We start from the raw sequence: 22329 nt of genomic DNA, 5'->3' as shown, positions 1-22329 counted from the left end.
GACGGTTCCAGACACGGTCCCTGCAGAGGAACCAGAGATGGTCGATGAATCGGAGCCAGCCCAAGAGATGTTGGGTACGGTGACTGCCCTGGGTGAGGAGGCAGCGTTGTTCTCAGAGGCGCATGAGCCGGGACCGGCCTTGCAGATCGCTGCTGATATCTCAGAAATGATCCGGTGCCTTTCCCTTGCGGATGTGTCCCTACCTTCTTCCTGCACCAGCAGCCTCCGCTCTTCGATGGTGTTTCAGCCACTGATGATTCTGCCAGACGAGACTGGAGATGAGCCGAGTGGTGCCAGCAACTTTGCACAGCAGCGGAGTCCCGTACAGATGACTGCAACCGTGAGACCCGAGAGGCAGATGAGCCTACCCCTCGTGGAGGTGTCCCAAGGCCTATCCAGGGATTCTCCGGTGCTGATGGAGGTGTCTTCCGGTGTCGATGTCCACGTTGCGGATATCGATCAAGACAAAGTACCCACCTCTACGCAACGCCCGGATGTCAACGTTCTGCCAGGGGAGGATCTGGACCAGCTCCAGGATCCTGTACCAATTGCCGAAGATGACATCCTGCAGATAGCAACCGCTGGGGCGGATGAGAAGCTGTCGATCCCTGTTCCGGTGAGTACTGCTACTGTTCTTTCTGTTACTCCCTTATCGTTCATTCGCTCTGAGTGAACACAGAGCTAGTGTGACAGGTATGAGGGAACGGTAGTGAAAAGGGGATATTACGGCCCTCAATTAGTGCAGGGTTTCTGCTCCACTCCACGGTTTGGAGATTTACCAAGGGGAATCCAGACCGGGACTTCTAGCTCTCCCTGCTTTCACAGGACTGCAGCAGTTGATTGAGCAGGGAGATGATTAAAAGTCTGCTCTGAACAGAGCAAGACAGGGCTGTTTTACTCTCAAGAGAGGTGTGTACTGAAAAGATGTCTGATGCTGAGGAAAAGCAAAGACTTTTGTATGGCAAAATAAACAGGCCAAGGCTTTTCACCTCTGTGTCAGAAGACTGTCTCCTCTACCTGGAAGGCTGTGTGAAAGTGCTGATCCCTGGACAAAAGGTACAGAAGGTACGTTGTCACACTAGCCTGAAATTGACTTGCAAAGATGCCTCATCTTTGAGACACAGGGATGTATCTACCACTGCGGGTTGGGCATTGTACAAAGATTATGTGTCATATTCCCTATCCAGGCCAAAGCCCATTGCTGCTCAGTCAATACTGAGTATTACTTTAGTGTCGGGCCCCAGGGACGTACTTGTTCGGGACTTGGACACTTGCAAGGCCCCTTTGTCCTTTACCAGTACCGCTGGTCTTCGGGACAATTGCCCATCTTCTACTCGGGGAACCCCTTCAGTCCGGAAGTCTGAGGGTGGGTTGCCGCCTGGGGAAGCTGATTGGGCCGAGAGGAGGACTTCCTGGTCCTGACTGACGTGGCTTTGCGTGAAAATCTATCAATCCCAGCAAGCAGGGAATTTATCCAGCCCTATAGGCTCCCTGGCATCATGTGGGGCGCTCCTGAGGCTCATGGGACTTGTAGTCCCTTCCAAGAGCCTTCCCTGGTAGGCTAGTCCTTCGCGCGCTTGTACTGGCGCATGCGCAACTGGTAATGGCCGCTGGAGCTCCAACTGCGCATGCGCGAACTCGCGCAAGATGGTGGCGCCCTACACGGGAGCCGCCGGGAGTCTCCGACGATGCGCACACCCTGCGCAACCACCGGCTGTCCCCTGCAGTACCGACACCCGCTGCACGCACACCGGAAGGCGCGCACACGCGCCCGCACCTTCGCGACTCCGCAACCGGCCGCAGTACTCCCGACCGCCGCGGAGGTGGGTACAGGGAGGGGAGTCCAGACGCGCAAAGGGGGACCTGGCTACATGTAAATAGGGAGATAGTTGGAGCTTAGAGAGGTTAATGTATGGCTAAGAAAGTGGTGTAGGGTGCTAGAGGGGTGGGTGGGGTGTTAAATAGTTTGGAGGAGATTTTAAACTAGGAAAGGGGGGAGAGACAAGAAACAGATAATGAACTAGACAGAACAGATAGGTATGAGAAAATAGCTATGGGTCATGGAGGTAGAATGGGGGGGGGAGCAGGAGTGGGAGTTTGGAAGCAGCGAGACACCCATATTAAATAGATACTAGAAAACTTCTAAAGACTAAATCCAATTGGAGTAGAAGGTAGGAGCAGATAAGATAATAGTACAGACTGGAATATAAATGCATGCTTGCTAATGCAAGAAACCTGACAGATTAAATGGGGAGCTTGAATTATTAGCTGCAAGGGAGCAGTATGATATCATAGGCATTACTGAAACATGGGGGGATGAAACTCATGACTGGGCAGTTAATTTAGAGGGTTATTCCCTTTTTCGGAAGGATCGAGCAAATAGAAGAGGAGGTGGAGTATGTCTATATGTCAAACCGGATCTAAAACCTAGAATAAGGGATGATGTCTATGAAGGGAATGATGAAAATGTAGAGACCTTGTGGATAGAAATTAGCAGTGGAGGTAAAAGTATAAAGAAAATGTTTGTAGGGATATGCTATAAACCACCAAATATCAATGAGATTGAGGAAGCTAAAATACTTTTGCAAATGGAGAAGGCATCAAAACTGAGTCATGTTTGCATAATGGGGGATTTTAATTATCCAGACATAGACTGAGGCAATGAGCATTATAACAAAATGAAACAAATTACATGGCCCAAATATTTGAGAAACCAACCAGGAGAGGGGCAATCCCAGGTTTGGTAATATCAAACAATGTAGAAGTAATAACAAATATTAAAGTCTGGGAACATTTGGGTAACAGTGATCATAACATGGTCTCATTTTAAATAAATTACCAAAAAAAAACAGATTGCTGGGGTTCAACAAAACTTTACATTTTGGCAAGGCAGATTTTAATAAATTGAGGAATAATCTACAAGTAATACATTGGGATGATATTTTTGCAGGGAAAAATGTGGAAGATAAATGGGCAGACTTTAAAACATTTTTAGAAAAGCACACTCACCAGCCCTTGGTTAACAAATATAAAAGAAATAAGTATGTATGTATTTATGTATATAGTGTCATTAATGTACATAGCACTTCACAGCAGTAATATACGTGACAATCATATAAATAACACATAAAGGGGTGAAGTGCTTCAGACATAAAAGTGACATTTAGGAAAAGGAGTCCTTGCTCCGAAGAGCTTACAATCTAATTTGTTGGTAGGTAGAACGTACAGAGACAGTGGAAGGGCGTTCTGGTAAGTGCGTCTGCAAGGGGCCAAGGTTAATGTAAGAGGTGTTAATTATCAGCCATGGAGCTACTCATATGCTTACTTAAGCAGGTGTGTTTTAAGGTGGGTCTTAAAGGTGGATAGAGAGGGTACTAGTCGGATATTGAGGGGAAGAGCATTCCAGAGGTGTGTGGCAGTGTAAGGATGTGCTCACCACAAACGAGACGGGACCGCGGTGCTGAGGTGGGAAAGGTTAGAACGCCACCCACAGCCACGTGGGCATGTCTTGAGAGTAGATTGGTCTGGGGTTCCGGATCGGGGTAGGAGAGGTACGGTTGGTAGTAAGGCCGTTTGCCAAGTCCGGGGTTAGAGAGAGGGACGTTGTCGTTTACCGTAAGCCAGGATCGGGATGCCAGAGGTGCGGAGAGTCGTGTAGCCGTATGCCGAGTTCAGGTTGCCAGAGGTACAGGAAGACGTAGCGGAAACCGGTTCGGTTCACGAGGAAGTCTGCAAAGAGAACTAGGGAGGCAGAGAATGATGGGAACAACTGGTTCTATGCTCAGCCAACGAGTCAGTGATTCTGCCAGGTATATATAGGAGAGAGGGTCCAATAGCAGTGCAGCAAGGTGGGGGTGTGTGGAAGGGCCAGGCTACCGCAGGGATAGGTCCAGAATGAGTCCCAGGGGAGGACCCATAAAGCCCAGTAGTCTGACTGCATTTGATTGCAGCAATGTTTTGAGGTGCTGTGCCTTTAAGGGGTTGGAGCGGCGCCGTGTGGCCATGCCTCCATATAGCGGGGTTTGCGGGCGCGTGACCAAGTGAAGCCGCCGGCCCGAGATTAGAAGAGGAGTCTTGGCGTACGTGCGTGCGGGATCTCCGTCGGAGCTGTAGGTAAGTGAGGAACACGCCGAGGACGGCGTGACTCCCAAACCCTCACAGTACCACCCCCTTCAGGGGCGACCTCCGGGCGTCCATAACATGGCTTGGAGGGATGCTTGCGATGGAAAGCCTGGACGAGACGAGGCGTGTGGAGATCCCGGTGGGGAATCCAGGAACGTTCCGCAGGTCCAAACCCCCTCCAGTGGACCAAGTATTGTACCCCTCCTCTGGAGATCCTAGAATCCAGAATAAACTGAACCTCATACTCCTGTTGACCTTGGACCAGAAGAGGAAGTGGAGATGCCGTGGATTTAGAAAAGCGAGAACTCCGGAATGCAGGTTTAAGTAAAGAAACATGAAAGACTGAAGGAATCTTCATCGAGGGTGGAAGACGCAAACGATAAGCCACAGGATTAATCCTCTTGACCACAGGAAAGGGACCGAGGAACTTAGGTGCAAGCTTCATGGTAGGAACCTTTAGTCGGATGTTCCTGGAAGAAAGCCAAACACTGTCTCCTGGGACGAATTCCGGAACCGGGCGTCGAAGACGATCTGCCTGAAGTTTCTGTCTCCCAGTAGCCACCCTTAAGTTCTCCTGAGTCCTTGTCCATAAGTCCTTCAAGCGGGAGATGCGCTTATCAACTGCTGGTACTCCTGAGGGTAGAGGAGAGAAGGGTAGGCGGGAAGGGTGAAAGCCACAATTTATGAAGAAGGGAGATTCTTGAGTGGAGTCATTGCGAAGGGAGTTAAGAGCAAACTCAGCCCAAGGAAGTAGATCCACCCAATCATCCTGTGTCTCGGTTATGAAACACCAAAGGTATTGTTCCAGGTTTTGGTTGGCCCTCTCCGTCTGCCCATTGGTCTGTGGGTGGTAACCCGAGGAAAAATGAAGTGAAATACCCATCCGAGAAAAGGCTCTCCAAAATCTTGACACAAACTGGGACCCACGATCAGAGACGATGGTTGCAGGTACTCCGTGAAGACGAAAAATCTCCTGGATAAAAATGTCCGCAAGCCTGGAGGAATTTGGAAGACCCCTCAAGGGCACCAGGTGAGTCTGTTTGGAAAAACGATCAATTACCACAAGGATGGTATTCTTTCCTTTGGAGTCTGGAAGCTCCACAATGAAATCCATAGAAATATGGTTCCAAGGACGGTCTGGAATGGGTAAGGGAAGAAGAAGACCTGCAGGTCTAACCCGGGGTACTTTGTTGCGAGCACACGTGCCACATGCTTTGACGAACTCCTCCACATCCTTAGCCCTCTCAGGCCACCAGAAGGTACGTTGAACAAGGTCGTTGGTTTTCCGTATCCCTGGATGTCCTGCAGACTTAGAGGAATGGCACCACTCGAGAACCCTTTTGCGGTGTTGAGGTGCCGTGTAGAGTCTTCCCTCCGGAACCTTGAACCCCATAGGAATCTGTGATTGCTCAGATTGAATCTTGCCCATAATATCAAACAAGTTGGCGGACAGGATACATCTAGAGGGAATAATTGTCTCTAGCTGCTCTTCAGACTTGTCTTCAGCAAGGAACTGTCGAGACAGAGCATCCGCCTTTAGATTCTTGGAGCCAGGGATGAAGGAGATGAGAAAATTAAATCGAGAAAAAAATAATGCCCAGCGGGCTTGTCGAGAGTTCAAACGACGTGCCCCTTCTAAGTAGAGAAGGTTCTTATGGTCTGTAAGAATGGTTATGCGTGTCTCAGTACCTTCTAAAAAGTGTCTCCACTCTTCTAGTGCCAACTTGATCGCCAAAAGCTCCCGGTTCCCGACATCATAATTCCGTTCTGCGGCCGAAAATTTCTTCGAAAAGAAGGCACATGGATGCAGTTTGGCTAAAGGAGATGTCCTCTGGGACAAGACGGCCCCAGCCCCGATGTCCGAGGCATCTACCTCCAAGGTAAATGGAAGTTTAGGATCCGGGTGGGTGAGGATGGGAGCAGACACAAAAGCCTTTTTTAGCAGATCAAATGCCCGTATGGCGGTTTCAGACCATGATGAAGGATCTACACCTTTCTTAGTGAGAGCCGTTATGGGAGATACTGTAGAGGAAAAATTGCGGATGAAACGTCGATAATAGTTTGCAAAACCCAGAAAGCGTTGCACGGCTTTGAGAGTGGTCGGACGAGGCCAGTCCAAAATAGCCTTAAGTTTCTCTGGATCCATGTTGAAACCGGAGTCAGAGATAACGTATCCCAAAAACCCCACCGATTTGAGGTGGAACTGACATTTCTCCAATTTCGCAAATAGATGGTTCTCCCGAAGACGTAACAGCACTTGTTGAACATGGTTGATTTGTTCTTGAACGGATTTAGAAAAGATGAGGATGTCATCTAAGTAAACAATAAGAAATGTGTTAAGAATGTCCCGAAAAATCTCGTTGACAAAATCCTGGAAAACTGCTGGTGCGTTGCACAAACCGAATGGCATAACCAGGTATTCGTAGTGGCCGTCATGGGTGTTAAAAGCAGTCTTCCACTCGTCCCCCTCTCGTATCCTTACTAAATTGTAGGCACCTCTCAGATCCAGTTTAGAAAAGATAGTTGCTCCCTGGAGGCGGTCGAAGAGTTCCGGAATCAAAGGCAGAGGGTATCGATTTTTGCGTATGATATTATTCAAACCCCAGTAGTCGATGCATGGACGGAGAGAACCGTCCTTCTTCTTGACGAAGAAGAAGCCTGCTCCGACGGGGGAGGAAGATTTTCTGATGAAACCCCTTTCTAAGTTCTCGGCAATATAAATGTTCACGGCCTTTGTCTCTGGGAGAGAGAGAGGATAGGATCTTCCCCTGGGAAGAGGTGCTCCAGGAAGTAAGTCAATGGGACAATCAAAAGAACGGTGCGGCGGTAGTACCTCGGAACGTGCTTTGTCGAATACGTCACGGAATTCCCAGTACACAGAAGGTAAGGAGTTGATCTTCTCTGATATGGTAGACACTCCACCAATCTTCTGGAAAACCCTGGTACATGTCTTGGCACAAGAAGGAGCCCACTGCACAGGTTCCCGATCCGTCCAGTCGATGCGAGGATTATGAAGTTGAAGCCAAGGAAGACCCAAAATCAACTCAGCAGAGGGAGTGTGGATTACATTGAGAGTAATGATCTCCATATGGACGTCGACGAACTGCAGTAGAAGAGGTACCGTCTGTAGTGTGATGAATGCCGGCTTTAGAGGTCGACCGTCAATGGCCTCCAGACCTACAGGCGTCCTCCTGTTGATAAATGGAATATTGTTCTGTCTAGCAAAAGTCTCATCAATGAAATTACCTGCAGAACCGGAATCAATGAACGCCCGTGCCCGGGTGTGAAACCCCTCTCCAGACAGTATTATAGGCAAGACTATCCTGGTAGGAAGGATGTTTTGGACGATGGGAGAAAGTGTCAGAATTCCCAACGAAACTCTCCGGGATCTCATTGGGAGCTGGCGTTTCCCGGTCTGTGGGGACACTGGGGTAAAGCGTGAGTGGAATTGCCACAGTACATACAAAGTCCGGCCGTGCGCCGACGTTGCTTCTCAGCAGAAGACAGCCTGTTACCCCCCAACTGCATTGGTTCAGGAATGTCCCCGGAAGAAGGTGACGGAGCCACGAAGGTGGGAGCAAGACTTCTTGGAACCCGTTGACGGTAATGAGAACGTTCGTATTTCCGCTCCAGTAGGCGCTGATCCACACGGATAGCCAGAGCGATTAACTCCTCCAGGTTAGTAGGGCGATCTCGTGCGGCGAGCTCATCCTTTAGAGTTTCAGACAGACCTTGCCAGAACGCAGAAGATAGAGCCTCATTGTTCCAACCCGTCTCAGCAGCAAGAGTGCGGAACTCCACAGCATACACGGCAACCGAACGATCTCCCTTAGTAATGTGGTGGAGAGCAGAAGCTGCCGTTAACTTCCGTGCTGGGGTATCGAAAACGCTTCGGAATTCCTCGATGAAGAGATCGATGTCCTGTGTGAGAGCACCCTGTTGTTCCCAGATGGGAGAGGCCCATGCCAGTGCCTGGTCGGTGAGAAGGGAGTAGATGTAGCCAACCCTGGAGACAGAAGACACAAAGCGAGAGGGAGAGAGACGAAATTGAACGAGACATTGGTTAATGAAACCCCGGCATCCTTGGGGATCCCCCGCGTAGTGTTTGGGAGGTGGAATACGTGGTTCCGGAGTGAACGGAGGTGTCGGGAAAGGATTCGCCGGTGCAGAGGGTGCCACGAGTGGAGATTGCCGAGTGAGGGCTCGAACTTGAAGAGTAAGGGCGTGGACGCTTTGCTGTATGGTATCCATCCGTTTATCAGATTGGTCCAGATAAGTCTCTAATCTGGTAAAAAGAGCAGTATGGGCATTTAAAGTCCGCTCCACCTCAGCGGGGTCCATGTTTGGTGGGCTGAGCATAATGTAAGGATGTGCTCACCACAAACGAGACGGGACCGCGGTGCTGAGGTGGGAAAGGTTAGAACGCCACCCACAGCCACATGGGCACGTCTTGAGAGTAGATTGGTCTGGGGTTCCGGATCGGGGTAGGAGAGGTACGGTTGGTAGTAAGGCCGTTTGCCAAGTCCGGGGTTAGAGAGAGGGACGTTGTCATTTACCGTAAGCCAGGATCGGGATGCCAGAGGTGCGGAGAGTCGTGTAGCCGTATGCCGAGTTCAGGTTGCCAGAGGTACAGGAAGACGTAGCGGAAACCGGTTCGGTTCACGAGGAAGTCTGCAAAGTGAACTAGGGAGGCAGAGAATGATGGGAACAACTGGTTCTATGCTCAGCCAACGAGTCAGTGATTCTGCCAGGTATATATAGGAGAGAGGGTCCAATAGCAGTGCAGCAAGGTGGGGGGGTGTGGAAGGGCCAGGCTACCGCAGGGATAGGTCCAGAATGAGTCCCAGGGGAGGAGCCATAAAGCCCAGTAGTCTGACAGCATTTGATTGCAGCAATGTTTTGAGGTGCTGTGCCTTTAAGGGGTTGGAGCGGCGCCGTGTGGTCATGCCTCCGTATAGCGGGGTTTGCGGGCGCGTGACCGAGTGAAGCCGCTGGCCCGAGATTAGAAGAGAAGTCCTGGCGTGCGCGCGCGCGCCCACGTGGAGCAGTGACCGGCGTTCCGGTGAGAGGGTGAGTGTGTGCTGCGGGGGGACCCGTCGGAGCTGTAGTTAAGTGAGGAACACGGCGAGGACGGCGTGCCAAACCCTCACAGGCAGTCAGTGAAAAGGGTTTAATGTGGGACAGGGCTAAACCAATGTGGCTAAACAAACAGGTAGGGGAGGAAATGGAAAAGAAGAGGAAGGCGTTTAAATTCTTAAATGTCTGAAGGGACGGAGGCATCGTATCAGAATTAAAGGGAATGTAACAAAAGTTGCAAAAGGGCAATCAAATTAGCAAAAATTGAAAATGAAAAAAAGGATTGCAATAGAAAGTAAGATCAATCCTACAAAAGTTATCCAAGTACCTTAATAACAAAAAGATTAGAAAATAAAATATGGGACCCTTTCAGTGTGAGATGGGCAGGCAGATTATTGGAGATAAGGAAAAAGGTGAGGTATTAAACAAATTATTTGCCTCTGTATTTACCAGGAAAGAATCAAGTTCAATAGTAGTGCCGCAGGAGGAAGCCACAACCTCCATATTAATGAACAATTGGTTAACTGAGGAAGAAGTTCATAAGCGACTTGAAAAAATTAAAGTAAATAAGGCACCTGGCTCCGATGGCATACATCCAAGAGTAGTGCTGCAGGAGGAAGCCACAACCTCCATATTAATTAACAATTGGTTAACTGACGAAGTTCATAGGCGGCTTGATAAAATGAAAGTAAATAAGGCCCCTTGCCCCGATGGCATACATCCAAGAGTTCTCAAGGAGTTAAGTTCAGTAATAGCCAAACCATTACATTTAATATTCAAGGACTCCATTTCCACAGGCTCAGTACCACAAGACTGGTGTAAAGCAGACCTGGTGCCTATATTTAAATAGGGAGCTAGATCACAACCAGGGAATTGCAGACCTGTAAGCCTGACTTCAATAGTGGGGAAGCTACTTGAAGGTTTAGTATGGGATAATATTCAGGAATACCTAATGGATAACAAAATTATTAGTAATAGTCAGCATGGATTTATGAAGGATAGATCATGCCAAACAAACCGTATAAGTGTCTTTGAGGAGGTGTCACAGGAGACCAGACATTTACACCTTTATACTGGGATCATAACACTGAGCAGAACGAGTTAATTTAATAAATTACGGTTCATTCACTTAAAATAGGCAAAGACAGTATAACACAAACTACATGAGAAAGACACACTTACAGGGGCTACAAAACTAGACTTTCCTGGTTGAAATGAATGAAAAACCAAAGTCTTTAGTTGACTGGGACTTGGCCCGAAACTCAAATCGGCATGAAGTTCCTGACGCCACCGCTCTCTTTCTTCCGGAGGTGCTGAAATCCATTAACCGGGAGTAAGCTCCAAATGTCCTGGAGCTAAATTCGGCTTGCAATACTAGCCGCAAAAGGTATGTTGAATTCTCAGAACTTGGCCGCAAAAAGTGGGACTTAGAAAATATTCTGCCTTGGAATGTCTGAAGCCGGCTCGCTATTTCTCTGAGAGCATCTTTTGGTACATTCAAATTTGCCGCTGATGTTCTGTTGCTTAGAATCCGCTCTCCGGATTGGCTGAGGGATTCTTATAGTATTTCAAAATTCATTCATGAAATACTACAGCCAATCCCAGCGTGGGAAATTTCCTACCAGCCAATCAGAGCAATGTCAGTCTTCTGAAGCCGGGCAAGCGGATCTTCTGCATCAGCCAAGGGCATGCACAAGATTGGCACCTCAGCCACTTGGTACTCAGAAGCCACCCGCTGGTTTAGGCTCCTCAGTCTGGGGAGGCAAATGGTAATCTTGAGAACTTCCATTCATCCCGGGACATGGGTCCTCATGCCTGAACCTCCTGTCCAAATGTTCTTCACACCTGGCAACCTCTGAGGCTTCCATATCCGATGTCTGGGTAGACACAGTGGCATCAAGCTGGTATCCCAGTGACTCACCCTGAACATCGGTAAGGAAAGACCCAGCTCATTATACCGTGCACAAGCATATATGTATTTTAAACACTGTTTAATAAAATATACATTTGATACTTTCCCAAGTCTTCTTGTTATGGGGAATAGAATAAGAAGCTGCACTTTATTTCTTACCAGCCATATTCCCCACACACTATATACTGGACTTGGACTTTAAAACTCCTCACAACCTTATCTATGGTTGGAGCACTCCCAGAACCCCTATACTGGGTTCTGGGTGACCTAGGCATTAACTGGGCACCCCCTCTTTATCTAGGGACCCCTTGACCATTCCAGGGACAACTCACATCCGTATGCCCCATTTACCTTTCTGGTCTGTGCTGAAGCAGGGAATCCTAGCGGTGAGTCGCGAAAACGTTTTCAAGGGGAGATTTTGCCGGAGCAATGTGCCTATATGTATCCAGGAATCCGACGCGATTCTCGGGTGAATTTTTGGGGTATCCAGCAACTCTGGACCCTGACTAGCTAGACGTATTCTGACAAGACTTTCTCCGTAAACCCCCCCTTGAAACTCATAGCCTAGCAATCTGTACTTGCTGGCACTCCTGGAAAGGTAAAAACACATCAATTCGTTGTTGCATAATTATTCACAATGAATATACAATCACTGGGCTCAAGAGCTGACACTCCTGAACCCCAATACATGGATCAGAGGTAACCAAACGGGTTTAACCTTTATTAGTGAGCCTGCTTACCCCTCACCATCACAGGAGGCAAGTAGGAATTTAGACCAGGGTAATGCAGTTGATGGGGTCTACTTAGATTTTGCAAAGGCTTTTGATACGGTTCCACACAAGAGGTTGGTGTACAAAATAAAGCAATTTGGACTCAGTAAAAAAAATTTGGACCTGTATTGAAAACTAGTTGAAGGACAGACAACAGAGGGTTGTCATAAATGGAACTTTTTCAGGTTGGGCTAAAGTTGTAAGTGGAGTACCTCAGGGATCGGTACTGGGACACCTGCTTTTTAACTGGTTTATTAATGACCTTGACATTGAGAACAAAGTCTCCATCTTTGTTGATGACACAAAATTTTGTAAGGCAAGGGAGCGCAAACTTTTGAAGCTGCGCCCACGTCTTCCCTTCCCCGGCTCTCGCGCCCCCACCCCCCACCCCACCTTGTACCTGCGTCAAATGACACTGCGGGTTTTGACACGCGTCAAATGACGCCACAAGTCACGTGACGTCACATGGCCCCGCAGCGTCATTTGATGCCGCGTTGGCATGGTGACGTGTCACTCAGACGGCTGAATCCCAGTAAGTGGAGTGTTGCAGGGCCTCACGCGATCCCCTGGCATTTAATTAAATGCCTGGGGGAAGAACGTGGGTCCTCTGCAACCGCCCGCGCTCCCCAAGAAAAATCTTGCGCCCCCCCATTTTGGGCACCCTTGGTATAAGGTAGTAAAAATCAGAGCAGAAGGACTTGGAGAGACTGGAAACTTGGGCTGGTAAATGGCAGATGAGGTTTAATACAGATAAATGTAAGGTTATGCATTTGGGAAGCAAGAATAAGCAGGCAACTTACAAATTAAATGGGGATAAATTAGGGGAATCCTTGATAGAGAAGGATTTAGGAGTGCTTGTAGACAGCAGGCTTAGCAATAGTGCCCAATGTCATGCAGTAGCTGCAAAGGCAAACAAGATCTTATCTTGCATCAAAAACGGGCAATGGATGGAAGGGAAGTAAACATAACTATGCCCCTTTACAAAGCACTAGTAAGACCACACCTTGAATATGGAGTACAATTTTGGGCACCAATCCTAAGAAAAGACATTATGGGACTAGAGAGAGTGCAGAGAAGAGCCACCAAATTAATAAAGGGGATGGACAATCTTAACTTATGAGGATAGGCTAAATTAGATTTGTTTACATTAGAAAAGAGGGGATATGATAACTATATCCAAATATATTCGGGACAATTCTTTTAAAATAACTATTCATCTCAAGGAAGTACAAACAACACAGGTTTGTCTCTTAAGGTTGGAGGGTAGGAGATAGCACTAGCAACAAAAGGAAATTGTTATTTACAGTAAGGGCAGTTACAATATGGAATTCATTACCCATGGAGACTGTGATGGCAGATACAATAGTGTGGACATCCTATTTAGAAAGGTATATAGGGATAAACCAATTTTTTCCCCCTAAAACGTGGTAATGATGTTAATCAAGGGAGAAATCGTTTTGCCATTACTTGAAGTCACGAAGGAATTTATTTTATTTTCCCCTTATGAGATATCATTGGATGACATGACACTGGGGTTTTTTTGTTTGCCTTCCTCTGGATCAGTATATTGTAACTACAAATATAGGATAAAGTATCTGTCATCTAAATTTAGCATAGGTTGAACACGATGGATGCAGGTCTTTTTTCAACCTCATCTACTATGCAACTACGTAAGTAAGGCGATAGTTAGAATGTTGGAAATGTGCCGCATTGACCAGGCTGCCACAAAATATTTAAGTATGACTTTGTTCTTTTTTTTAATTATTATTTGAAAGTAGAAGAGCGCCATGTTGCCACGTTGGTGATATGGTTTATGGCACTAGAAGTTCCAACTATCAGACTGTATTATTATTTCATACTGTATTTCAGCTCCCCCACAACTTGCTGACAAAGGAAATGGTATTAATGATCCAGCTGTGACGTCTCACAGTGATGATCCACCACTGGCAAAAAAAAACCTCACGTTTAACTCTAGTATGAAAATCCCACCCATCTACGCACCCCCTCTTGTGAGTTACCAAATGTTCAAATCTCAGAAAATCTGCCAGATGGATAGGAGAAAAGATACAAAAACACTGAACATGGCAGCACGCAGGAGAAAACCAGGAAACCAGATACTCGCATGTATTATTATTATTATATGTAATCCTTTCTCGCTATAGTAAGCACGCCGTTATTACCGCACATGGAAAATATCAGATTGCATCTTTTCTGCATTGAGATGTGGCTGCGTGTGAAGAATTTGAACGGATTGTTCCAGAGATATTAACCCTTCGTGTGCTGGTGTTTCTGGCCTCTCTTGGGAAGTCAGTATGTCTGCCATCCAAATCTCCCTCCCACACGCCCATAGGAAGTTGCTATATCATCACAGCATGACATCATGTCTTCCCGTGGGACATCTTTGATTTCACGTTCTATTACTTGATTTTATGGGGGGGATCCTTTCGAGCCAAGAATAGCGCAGATCAGCTCTGGGGGACCCACCATGGAAAATAAATAAAATTGTGAACTTTAGTCACACATAGTATTGTTTTACATTGTGTGATATATTGGCAGAGGCGGTTAATTTGCTATTCCATGTGTGATAAGGAAAAACAACTCAATTTACTGTCATTCAAATGATTATATGAACTATTAAAATGATCTAAAATCGACACAAAACTGAGTCACTAGAAAGAAATCTTTAATTTTCACACAAGTTTGATGTAGCTCGTTTGTCTTTTCTGTCGGAATAAACCAATCCTAAACAAAAGGATTATACAAAGCGCTTTTTTTTAAAAAAAATTAAAAAAAAGTGTGAACTCCTCATACTGTACCTCACACTTCTATCTTTAAGGAAACAAGATGATGATGGGCCACCAAATATACTGGTTATCACTCACTAGAGGACAGCTTATGTATCAAATCTGGTCACTTCACGTCCGACTGCCCTTTTTTTTTTTAAAACTTTACTTGTTTTAAAGTCCCAGAAGTTTCATGCTTTGTCTCTGGTTTGCCAGTGCCAGACAGCAGTATATTCTGTCATCCTTTAGTGAAGCTCCTTGTTTTTTGGAAGTTCTCCATACACTTTGTTCAGATAACGGGCTTCTACCCTTCATCAGTTCTGTGATGTATGTGAACCCTTGTGTGGAAAAACTGGCTCCCACCCTTAACACCAGAGAAAACATTCTCCCCTTATTAACACGCTATTGTTTTGTAGGGCCTCTCATCCTGGGGATTACAATGAAACAACAACCCTATCAGAGCTTAATGAATCAGTGTATGTGAAAACCTTTCCCATCACTGGGTACGGGCAGTAGGCTTCATTGCCATGTGCACACGCCGGTGTGTGCTGTTTTCCTGCAGCATGAAGAATTTCCCACTTTGAACCACAAAAGGCTTCTTACCAATGTGAACACTGGTGTATAATGAGGTTCAACTTCCTTATAACAGGATTTTCCTTACTCAACACACACACAATCTTTCTTCCCTGTGTGAACACTCTGGTGTGTGAGAAGGTTTACTTTTTGAGAAAAGTTTTTTCCACATTCCGAACATGTAAAAGGTTTTTCCCCTGTGTGAATACGCTGGTGTCTAAGGAGATTCCCTTTATTGCCAAATTGTTTCCCACACTCTGGGCATGCAAAAGGTTTCTCCCCTGTGTGAATCATCTGGTGTGCGAGGAGGCTGATTTTATGAGAATAGCTCTTCCCACACTCTGTACATGTGAAAGGTGTCTCCCCTGTGTGAATCTGATAGTGTGCGACAAGGCTCCTCTTCTGATTGAATTGTTTCCCACACTCTGAACAAGCAAAAGGTTTTTTCCCTGTATGAATCCACTGGTGTGTAAGGAGGTCCCTCTTTTGACTGAATTTCTTCCCGCACTCTGAACAAGCAAAGGACTTCTCCCCTGTGTGGATATGCTGGTGTGCAAAAAGGTGGTGCTTTCGTGTGAAACTTTTCCCACACACTGTACAATCAAATGGTTTCTCTCCTGTATGAATCCTCTGGTGTGAAAGGAGGTTCCCCTTCTGACAAAAGCTTCGCCCACATTCTGTACAGGTAAAGGGTTTCTCCCCAGTGTGAATCCGCTTGTGTTTGCGGAGGCTCTTAACGTCACTGAACCGTCTTCCACACTCTGAACATGCAAAAGGTTTTTCCCCAGTGTGGATGCGCATGTGTGTGAGCAGGTCCCTATGACGCGAGAAGCTTTTCCCACAGTCACAACAGATATAAAGCCGAGCTCCACGGCTTCTTGTAGACTCTGTCTCACATACTGTGCTTGACCCACACTCAGAGTCAGTCTCTGCTGTGTGCTGTACAAGCTCTGTAAATTCATCATCCTCTTGCAATGGTTCCTTGGACGTGTCCACTGTGTCACAGGGATCGTTAGTGTTTGTCATTTCTGGGCTTCGAGGAGTCAAACATTTTCTGGAAATATCAGAACGCCAGTCTTGCTTCTCATTCAAAAAATGATCTAAAATCGAAGTAAACAAAACAAACAAACAAAAAAAAAAAAAGAAGAATGGTCCATTAAATGATACATATATAATTTGTATTTGTGTAAACTTCTATTCTATACAATATGTATGTATGTATGTATGTATGTATGTATGTATGTATGTATGTAGTACACACAGTGCTTTACAAGAGAGACAATATAGTTCAGGGAATTACAATAAGTGCCACAAACAAGATCAGACAATGGGAAAGAAAAGATTGCACACATTCCAAACCATTCACATAAAAAAAAGGAATTACGAGGAAAAAAAATAATAAGGATTATCACTGAACACCAAATTTCCCTTTATAATAAGATATCAGTCTCTACTTGATGGGCCACTTGAAAATGTATTAACCGTGTGACGAGATGGAAGTCAGTCTCTTATTCACTTCAAAGCTTCTCATTCGTAAACCAAAGGATTTCAGAGGTTAAGTCCTTTTTGAATCATTTATTTCTCATGGTTTACACATAATGTAGAAAAACATAAGATACCGGTTGTGTTTTGAAATGCCCACAACGTATTTGAGTCAATACAGCTGGAGTGCACTTTACATAAACTGTACATGAAGCTGCTGAATCCACATCGAGCCAATTACTGAATTGTACAGGTCATAGCCACAGTGGGTAACACCTGTAATGAAATACAGCCGAGTTTTGCCTGGCCCAAAAAGAACTTGGCATCAAATTAGTAGTCACTTCTAGCACATGCATTTCAATTTGTATAAATGAAATAAGTAGCCGAGTTTTGTTTCTATGAGTTTAACCTTTTTAGGCTACTATATTTTACCGATTATAATCCCGGTGGAAAATGCCCTTTTTAAAATGTAGTTAAATTTTGCCAGCCACAAAAAGGACTTTTGCATCCAATGTGTGTCACAATGTTACAGGTATCGATGCAATAATGTATTCGTTCTAATATATGGTAAAAGCGCTTTTGTGTATTCTACTTCTTGGCTTCTTCCTGATATCATTGAACCGCAGCGAGGCTGTGTTCAATATTTTCTTTTAAATTTCAAAATTTCCCATCATTTCCATGTGTTTTTACGTCCTGATTTTGAAGAAGATGACGACTTCTACTCCATATGCTATTAATGGTCACATCATTGAAATTAAAATATTATAGTTCGCGGACTAATTGGCAAAATCTTTTCATATGTGACACTAAAAGGGAATGCAGCATATTTTACACAGGGTGAAACTGAGAATATTTTTTTTTTAATGAGTGAACATAGAAGTGTTACTTCAGGTGAAATTATCATCCATGACCCTACACATATTATTATTATTATTAAAGAGGTTTACAGATAACAAGAGACCCAGGAATATATGAGTGAAATGTCTGAAGAATGTTGAATTATGGAAGGGATTTATATACATCACAAGGAAGAAGGAGCGGCTCAGTGAGTAAAGACACTGACTGGCACGGAGTTTGAAGCAGGGGAGCCTGGTTCAATTCCCGGTGTCAAGTTCCTTGTTACCTTGGGCAAGTCACTTTATCTCCCTGTGCCTCAGGCACCAAAAACATAAGATTGTAAGCTCCACGGGGCTGGGACCTGTGTCTGCAAAATGTCTCTGTAAAGTGCTACGTAAAACTAGCAGCGCTATCCAAGAACATGCTATTATTATTAATACTACTACTACTACATCAAGAGACCGTTGCACTTATGAGTTAAAGTGACTGTACCCCTTGGGGTGGAGGTTTATTTTTATTAGGTTTAAAAGCAGGGGGTCGCTGGAGCTGAACCACATTTATTCATCTCTGTGGACCCCCTGCTCTCTGAGATACTTACATCTGCAGAGGCTGCCGGTAACAGCACCAGCTAGGCAGTGAAAAAAAATCTATTTAAAATGGTCTCGCAGGCCAATAGGAAGCCGTGATGTCATCCCTTGTGGCTTCCTATTGGCCCATGTGTCGTGGTCACTTTAATCAGGATTGAGATTCCGGCATCACCTTCCGATGTTAGTATTCCGGGGAGTACGGTGTCCCTGGAGCTCAAATTATCATGTTCCCACTTATCATGCTCTGTAAGATTTTATCTGTTTTACCCTATAAATCCCTTTTGCACATCGTATTCTCTCTCCGTTGTCCCTAATTCGGCTGAATACTACTGCACCTCTAGAGAATACTGCTGTTGGTGTTGCCACTGTATGGATTTTGCCTGTTTATTTTAAGGAAAATGTGAGTAGTTTCTACTAGTAATTTACAGATCCCACACCCGAGCGAAGACTGTATTACACTATTGTATGTATGTTTTCTTGTCTGGCTCCGCGGGCTGATACCGTGCTCCCCTTTCCTGAAACTTATCCACAAACTAGAAGAACTAAACCGTTCTATTGAGGGTTTGAGCAGCAGTATCACTGATATTTATTTTAGTCACTTGCACATTTTATTATTTTGTATTGGTATATTTGTGTCACATACACCATTTTAGTTAGCACATATATGTGAAGCTACCTTATTGTTATAAATTATATTCATTAACAATTGATATTAGTTACATATCACTGGGGGTGTATTTTATCACTAACAGGAGCACCCCAATTGTATAGTCGGTGTTTATAATGATGAATAATTGCCTGCTGAGATGTTCCTATCACTGGGCATCATATCTCTTCCTACATTATGTAGTAACCCCTGAAATTCTTTGGGTTACAAATAAGAAGCTGTAAGTCAATCAAGAAGCTGAAAAGGTGAATAAGCTGCTGGTTGAATAAGAAGATATCTCCAGTCTCTTTGTGGTCCTGTGGATTATTGGAGAGTGTAGGACCAGGCTCTCTCTGCTGCATGTGTTTGTTTCAGACCTTCATGTCCACCCAGCAGTACTAATGAATCAGTACTAGGTGGTAATTAACCCTGAATATTTCCTGAAGGGGACCATACATATTATAACACGGCCGTCTTGGAGGAACACAACAGGATTTTAGGATACTCACCATCAACAGTAAACGTAATAATTTCACTCTTTATTGTGGTCAGAAGTTCCTCAGTGTCCGACTCTTCTTTCTCCGTCTTAATCTCGAGCGTCTCGGGTACAATCACCGGGGAACCTGCCAACAAGAAAAGGAGAATCCATCATGTGAAGCTGGGAGTGGGGGCTCTTCCTGTGATATCACCGCCGCTAATACGTGTATAATATAATACCGGTTCTAAAGCAACGTGTTACTAGCGCCTCGGACAGTAAAGGTCTTTGAATTTCAGGAACATTACATCCTAGTTGCTGATGGCTGTCACGGAAAACCAGGACAATTTTTCAGATTTATTTTGGCTGGAGCAAAACAAGAGCAACAGAATACACAGCTTTAGATTTACACTCACCAAAACAGGGGTTATACTGGCGGGGGGTGCCACTTTGGTTGGCTTACCCAGGATGCGCGCCACACACACACACACACACACACACACACACACACACACACACACACACACACACACACACAGTCTTTGGATACCTCAGTACCATAGGGATGCTAGCAATTTCAAAACTCTGTGGAACTGTGGCCGGGATCTAAAACTATAGAAGACCGAGTGCCGACCAATCGGAACAAGGATGCTATGTACCGGCCAATCACAGAGCCATGGGCGGGGACAGTGCTCTAAGACAGCCCACAGGGACGGCTTAAGGGGGGGGGAGGTGAAATTCAAACCGCCCAATGGGAACCGTGCCAGTGGGGCTCATACCCTACAAAAGGTTCCCAGTGCCGGGCTTTTGTCGCCTGCAGAGATAGGCACCTCAGGGTCGGGATGAACAATGGCTCCTCTTTTGGAGTGACTGTTTCCCCTGCCCGAGTAAACACCACTCTCCACTGCTCCAGTGTCCCAAGCAGTTCACCCAATCCACATAGCAGGCCCAAATTCCATTGTAGGCTGGCTGGCCAAGTGATTTTCTTGCCCAGCACACGAAGGAGTCATACAAATATATTCCCCATTACACACTGGGAATAAATTATTTCAGGGGACACAATACAGGTCGGACATTTTAGACTAACTCAGGCATTCATCTTGACAAGTGGGGCAACTGTTCGGCTTAACCTTTAATGTGCTTGTCAGGCTGACCCTACCGCCACCAGCAAAATATCTCCTCTACTCACTTAACCCGTGTGGATCCATGCTGGTAGTGAGCAGCGCTCCTCTGCAGGTGCTGAGATAGGAGGCTCCGTGATCCACAGTTACTGTGTATCAGCTGTGCCCGAGATCCATCAGAAGCATGGCTGGGTCTATATGAAACTTAAGGAAAAACAAATCATTGGTATGATCACTTTTATTGGACCATAATCTATACTATAATCCTAAATTGGATTCCGTTTTCCATTTGTTTGTATGTCAGAAGCATTGAAATATCAGAAACGGCACCACGTAGCACAACGAAATAAGTTTTAAAATAATAATAAAAAAAAAAATATATATATATATAAAAAAAATGAAAAGCGCCCGATCCTAGTGCAATAGTCATACATGATTTACAAGTCTTGGCGCTGCTCCGCGATAGACTGCAAGAGGCCCACATTGACTGGTGCCATGCAGAATTGATTCCCCAACCGGATCCACATACGCCTGTGGTGTGCTGTCGGAGGATACTTTCACCGAGGACAGACGTCGCAAGCTCCTGCTGGCGCGGAGAATCGTGGCGTGCAGCTTTGACGAACAGCAGAGATACAGTCACGGATCGTTGGAGCATGAGTATATACTCATAACACGCCTTTTATTAACATTTGTTTGTGAGTGTTCATTTGTGAATCTCGGATATTAAAATTTATATATATTTTTTTAACATATTGCACTAGGATCGGGCGCTTTTCTTTTTTTTCTAGGTACTGTAGGTAAAGGGTCGTTGAGGCCACAAAGGAGGCAGCCTGAATCCAGTGTGCAAGATCAAATTGGACATTTTATCAAAGGACTCATAAGTATCATTTCTACCACACCTAATTCATTCCTCCCTTAAAGGATGTCCTAAAAGGACATTTGGAATTTATTTCCCATTGTGTAGATTGGTATTTATCTGTAGCTTTCTACCCATGGTATCTGTGAGTCCCCTCTGGGTATACACACATAAATTTGTACTCCCAATATTGGTTTAATTTTTATACCATAGATATAGTATGATAGAGACTTAAGTATCACATGGTCTTTCATTTAATAAGTGTATATTTAATGTTACAGTTAGACATCAGACAATTCATTTATATATACATATATGAACATTAATTAATTCTTGTTTTTATAATATCATTTTTAGTTGTTGACTTATACGGTCAATTATAGTATCGTTTTAATATATATACAATATCTGATCAATTGGATATTGGTGTTGCTCACTATCCATCTAAGCGCTGTGTGTGTGTGTGTGTGTGTGTGTGTGTGTGTGTACACACAGTTAAGTTATGGTGACAAAAACCCTCCACAGCAAAGCAAATATGCAAATGTAAATACAACTGTATGCTCATCTGCATGTCTTAGGCCTCGGTCCCGCTGCGCTCGTTGGCGCGGGCGGCGGGTCGCGAGTTCCCCACCAGCAGGGGAATCCTCGCGAGCTGGTCCCGGTCCCCCCTGGCTGCACAGAGCACTACACGCTGTAGCGCGTCAGCCGCTGGAGACACCAGAGAATGGTGTTTCCTAGCGTTGACGCGTGACGTGTGTGGCTGTGAGCCAATGGGGAGGGGAGGCTTCGGGAGGAGGAGAGGCTTCGGGGAGCGGGGAGGAGTGTGGAGTGAAAGCAGGTGAGTGCCTTTCTCTGTGTGTGTGTCTGAGTGCGTGCCTGTCTGTGTGTGTATGTGTCTGAGTGCGTGAGTGCCTGTCTGTGTGTGTGTGTGCCCGAGTGCCTGCCTGTGTGCGCGTGTGTGTGTGTGTATGAGTGTGTGAGTGCCTGCCTGTGTGTGCGCCTGTGTGTGTGTGTGCGCGTGTATGAATGAGTGCCTGCGTGTGTGTGTTTAAACTTACCTTCCAGCTCCAGCCCGAGTCCGTGGAGGGA

General features: G+C 45.6%; 1 protein-coding gene across 16 annotated transcripts in view; it reads right to left on the bottom strand.

The window, feature by feature from the left end:
• Positions 1 to 14551: 14551 nt before the first annotated feature.
• LOC142488371 (uncharacterized) overlaps positions 14552 to 22329 on the bottom strand; it is a 175377-nt gene continuing 167599 nt past the window's right edge. For 11 of the 16 annotated variants that reach the window (XM_075588831.1, XM_075588821.1, XM_075588830.1 and 8 more), the window contains 3 exons: positions 20453 to 20588; positions 19298 to 19411; positions 14552 to 16336 (listed from right to left, as the gene is read on the bottom strand). In XM_075588831.1, coding sequence (XP_075444946.1) covers positions 15321 to 16336; positions 19298 to 19411; positions 20453 to 20471 — 1149 coding nt within the window. In that variant the 5' untranslated portion in view covers positions 20472 to 20588 and the 3' untranslated portion in view covers positions 14552 to 15320. Of the gene's footprint in view, positions 16337 to 19297; positions 19412 to 19505; positions 19630 to 20452; positions 20589 to 22329 lie in introns of all 16 variants that reach the window. The other 5 variants (XM_075588832.1, XM_075588833.1, XM_075588824.1 and 2 more) reach the window with 2 other exon arrangements.

The sequence above is a fragment of the Ascaphus truei genome, chromosome 2 (assembly GCF_040206685.1).
Source record: "Ascaphus truei isolate aAscTru1 chromosome 2, aAscTru1.hap1, whole genome shotgun sequence".
Lineage (NCBI taxonomy): Eukaryota > Metazoa > Chordata > Amphibia > Anura > Ascaphidae > Ascaphus > Ascaphus truei.
This window is presented reverse-complemented; position numbering and strand designations above follow the sequence as displayed.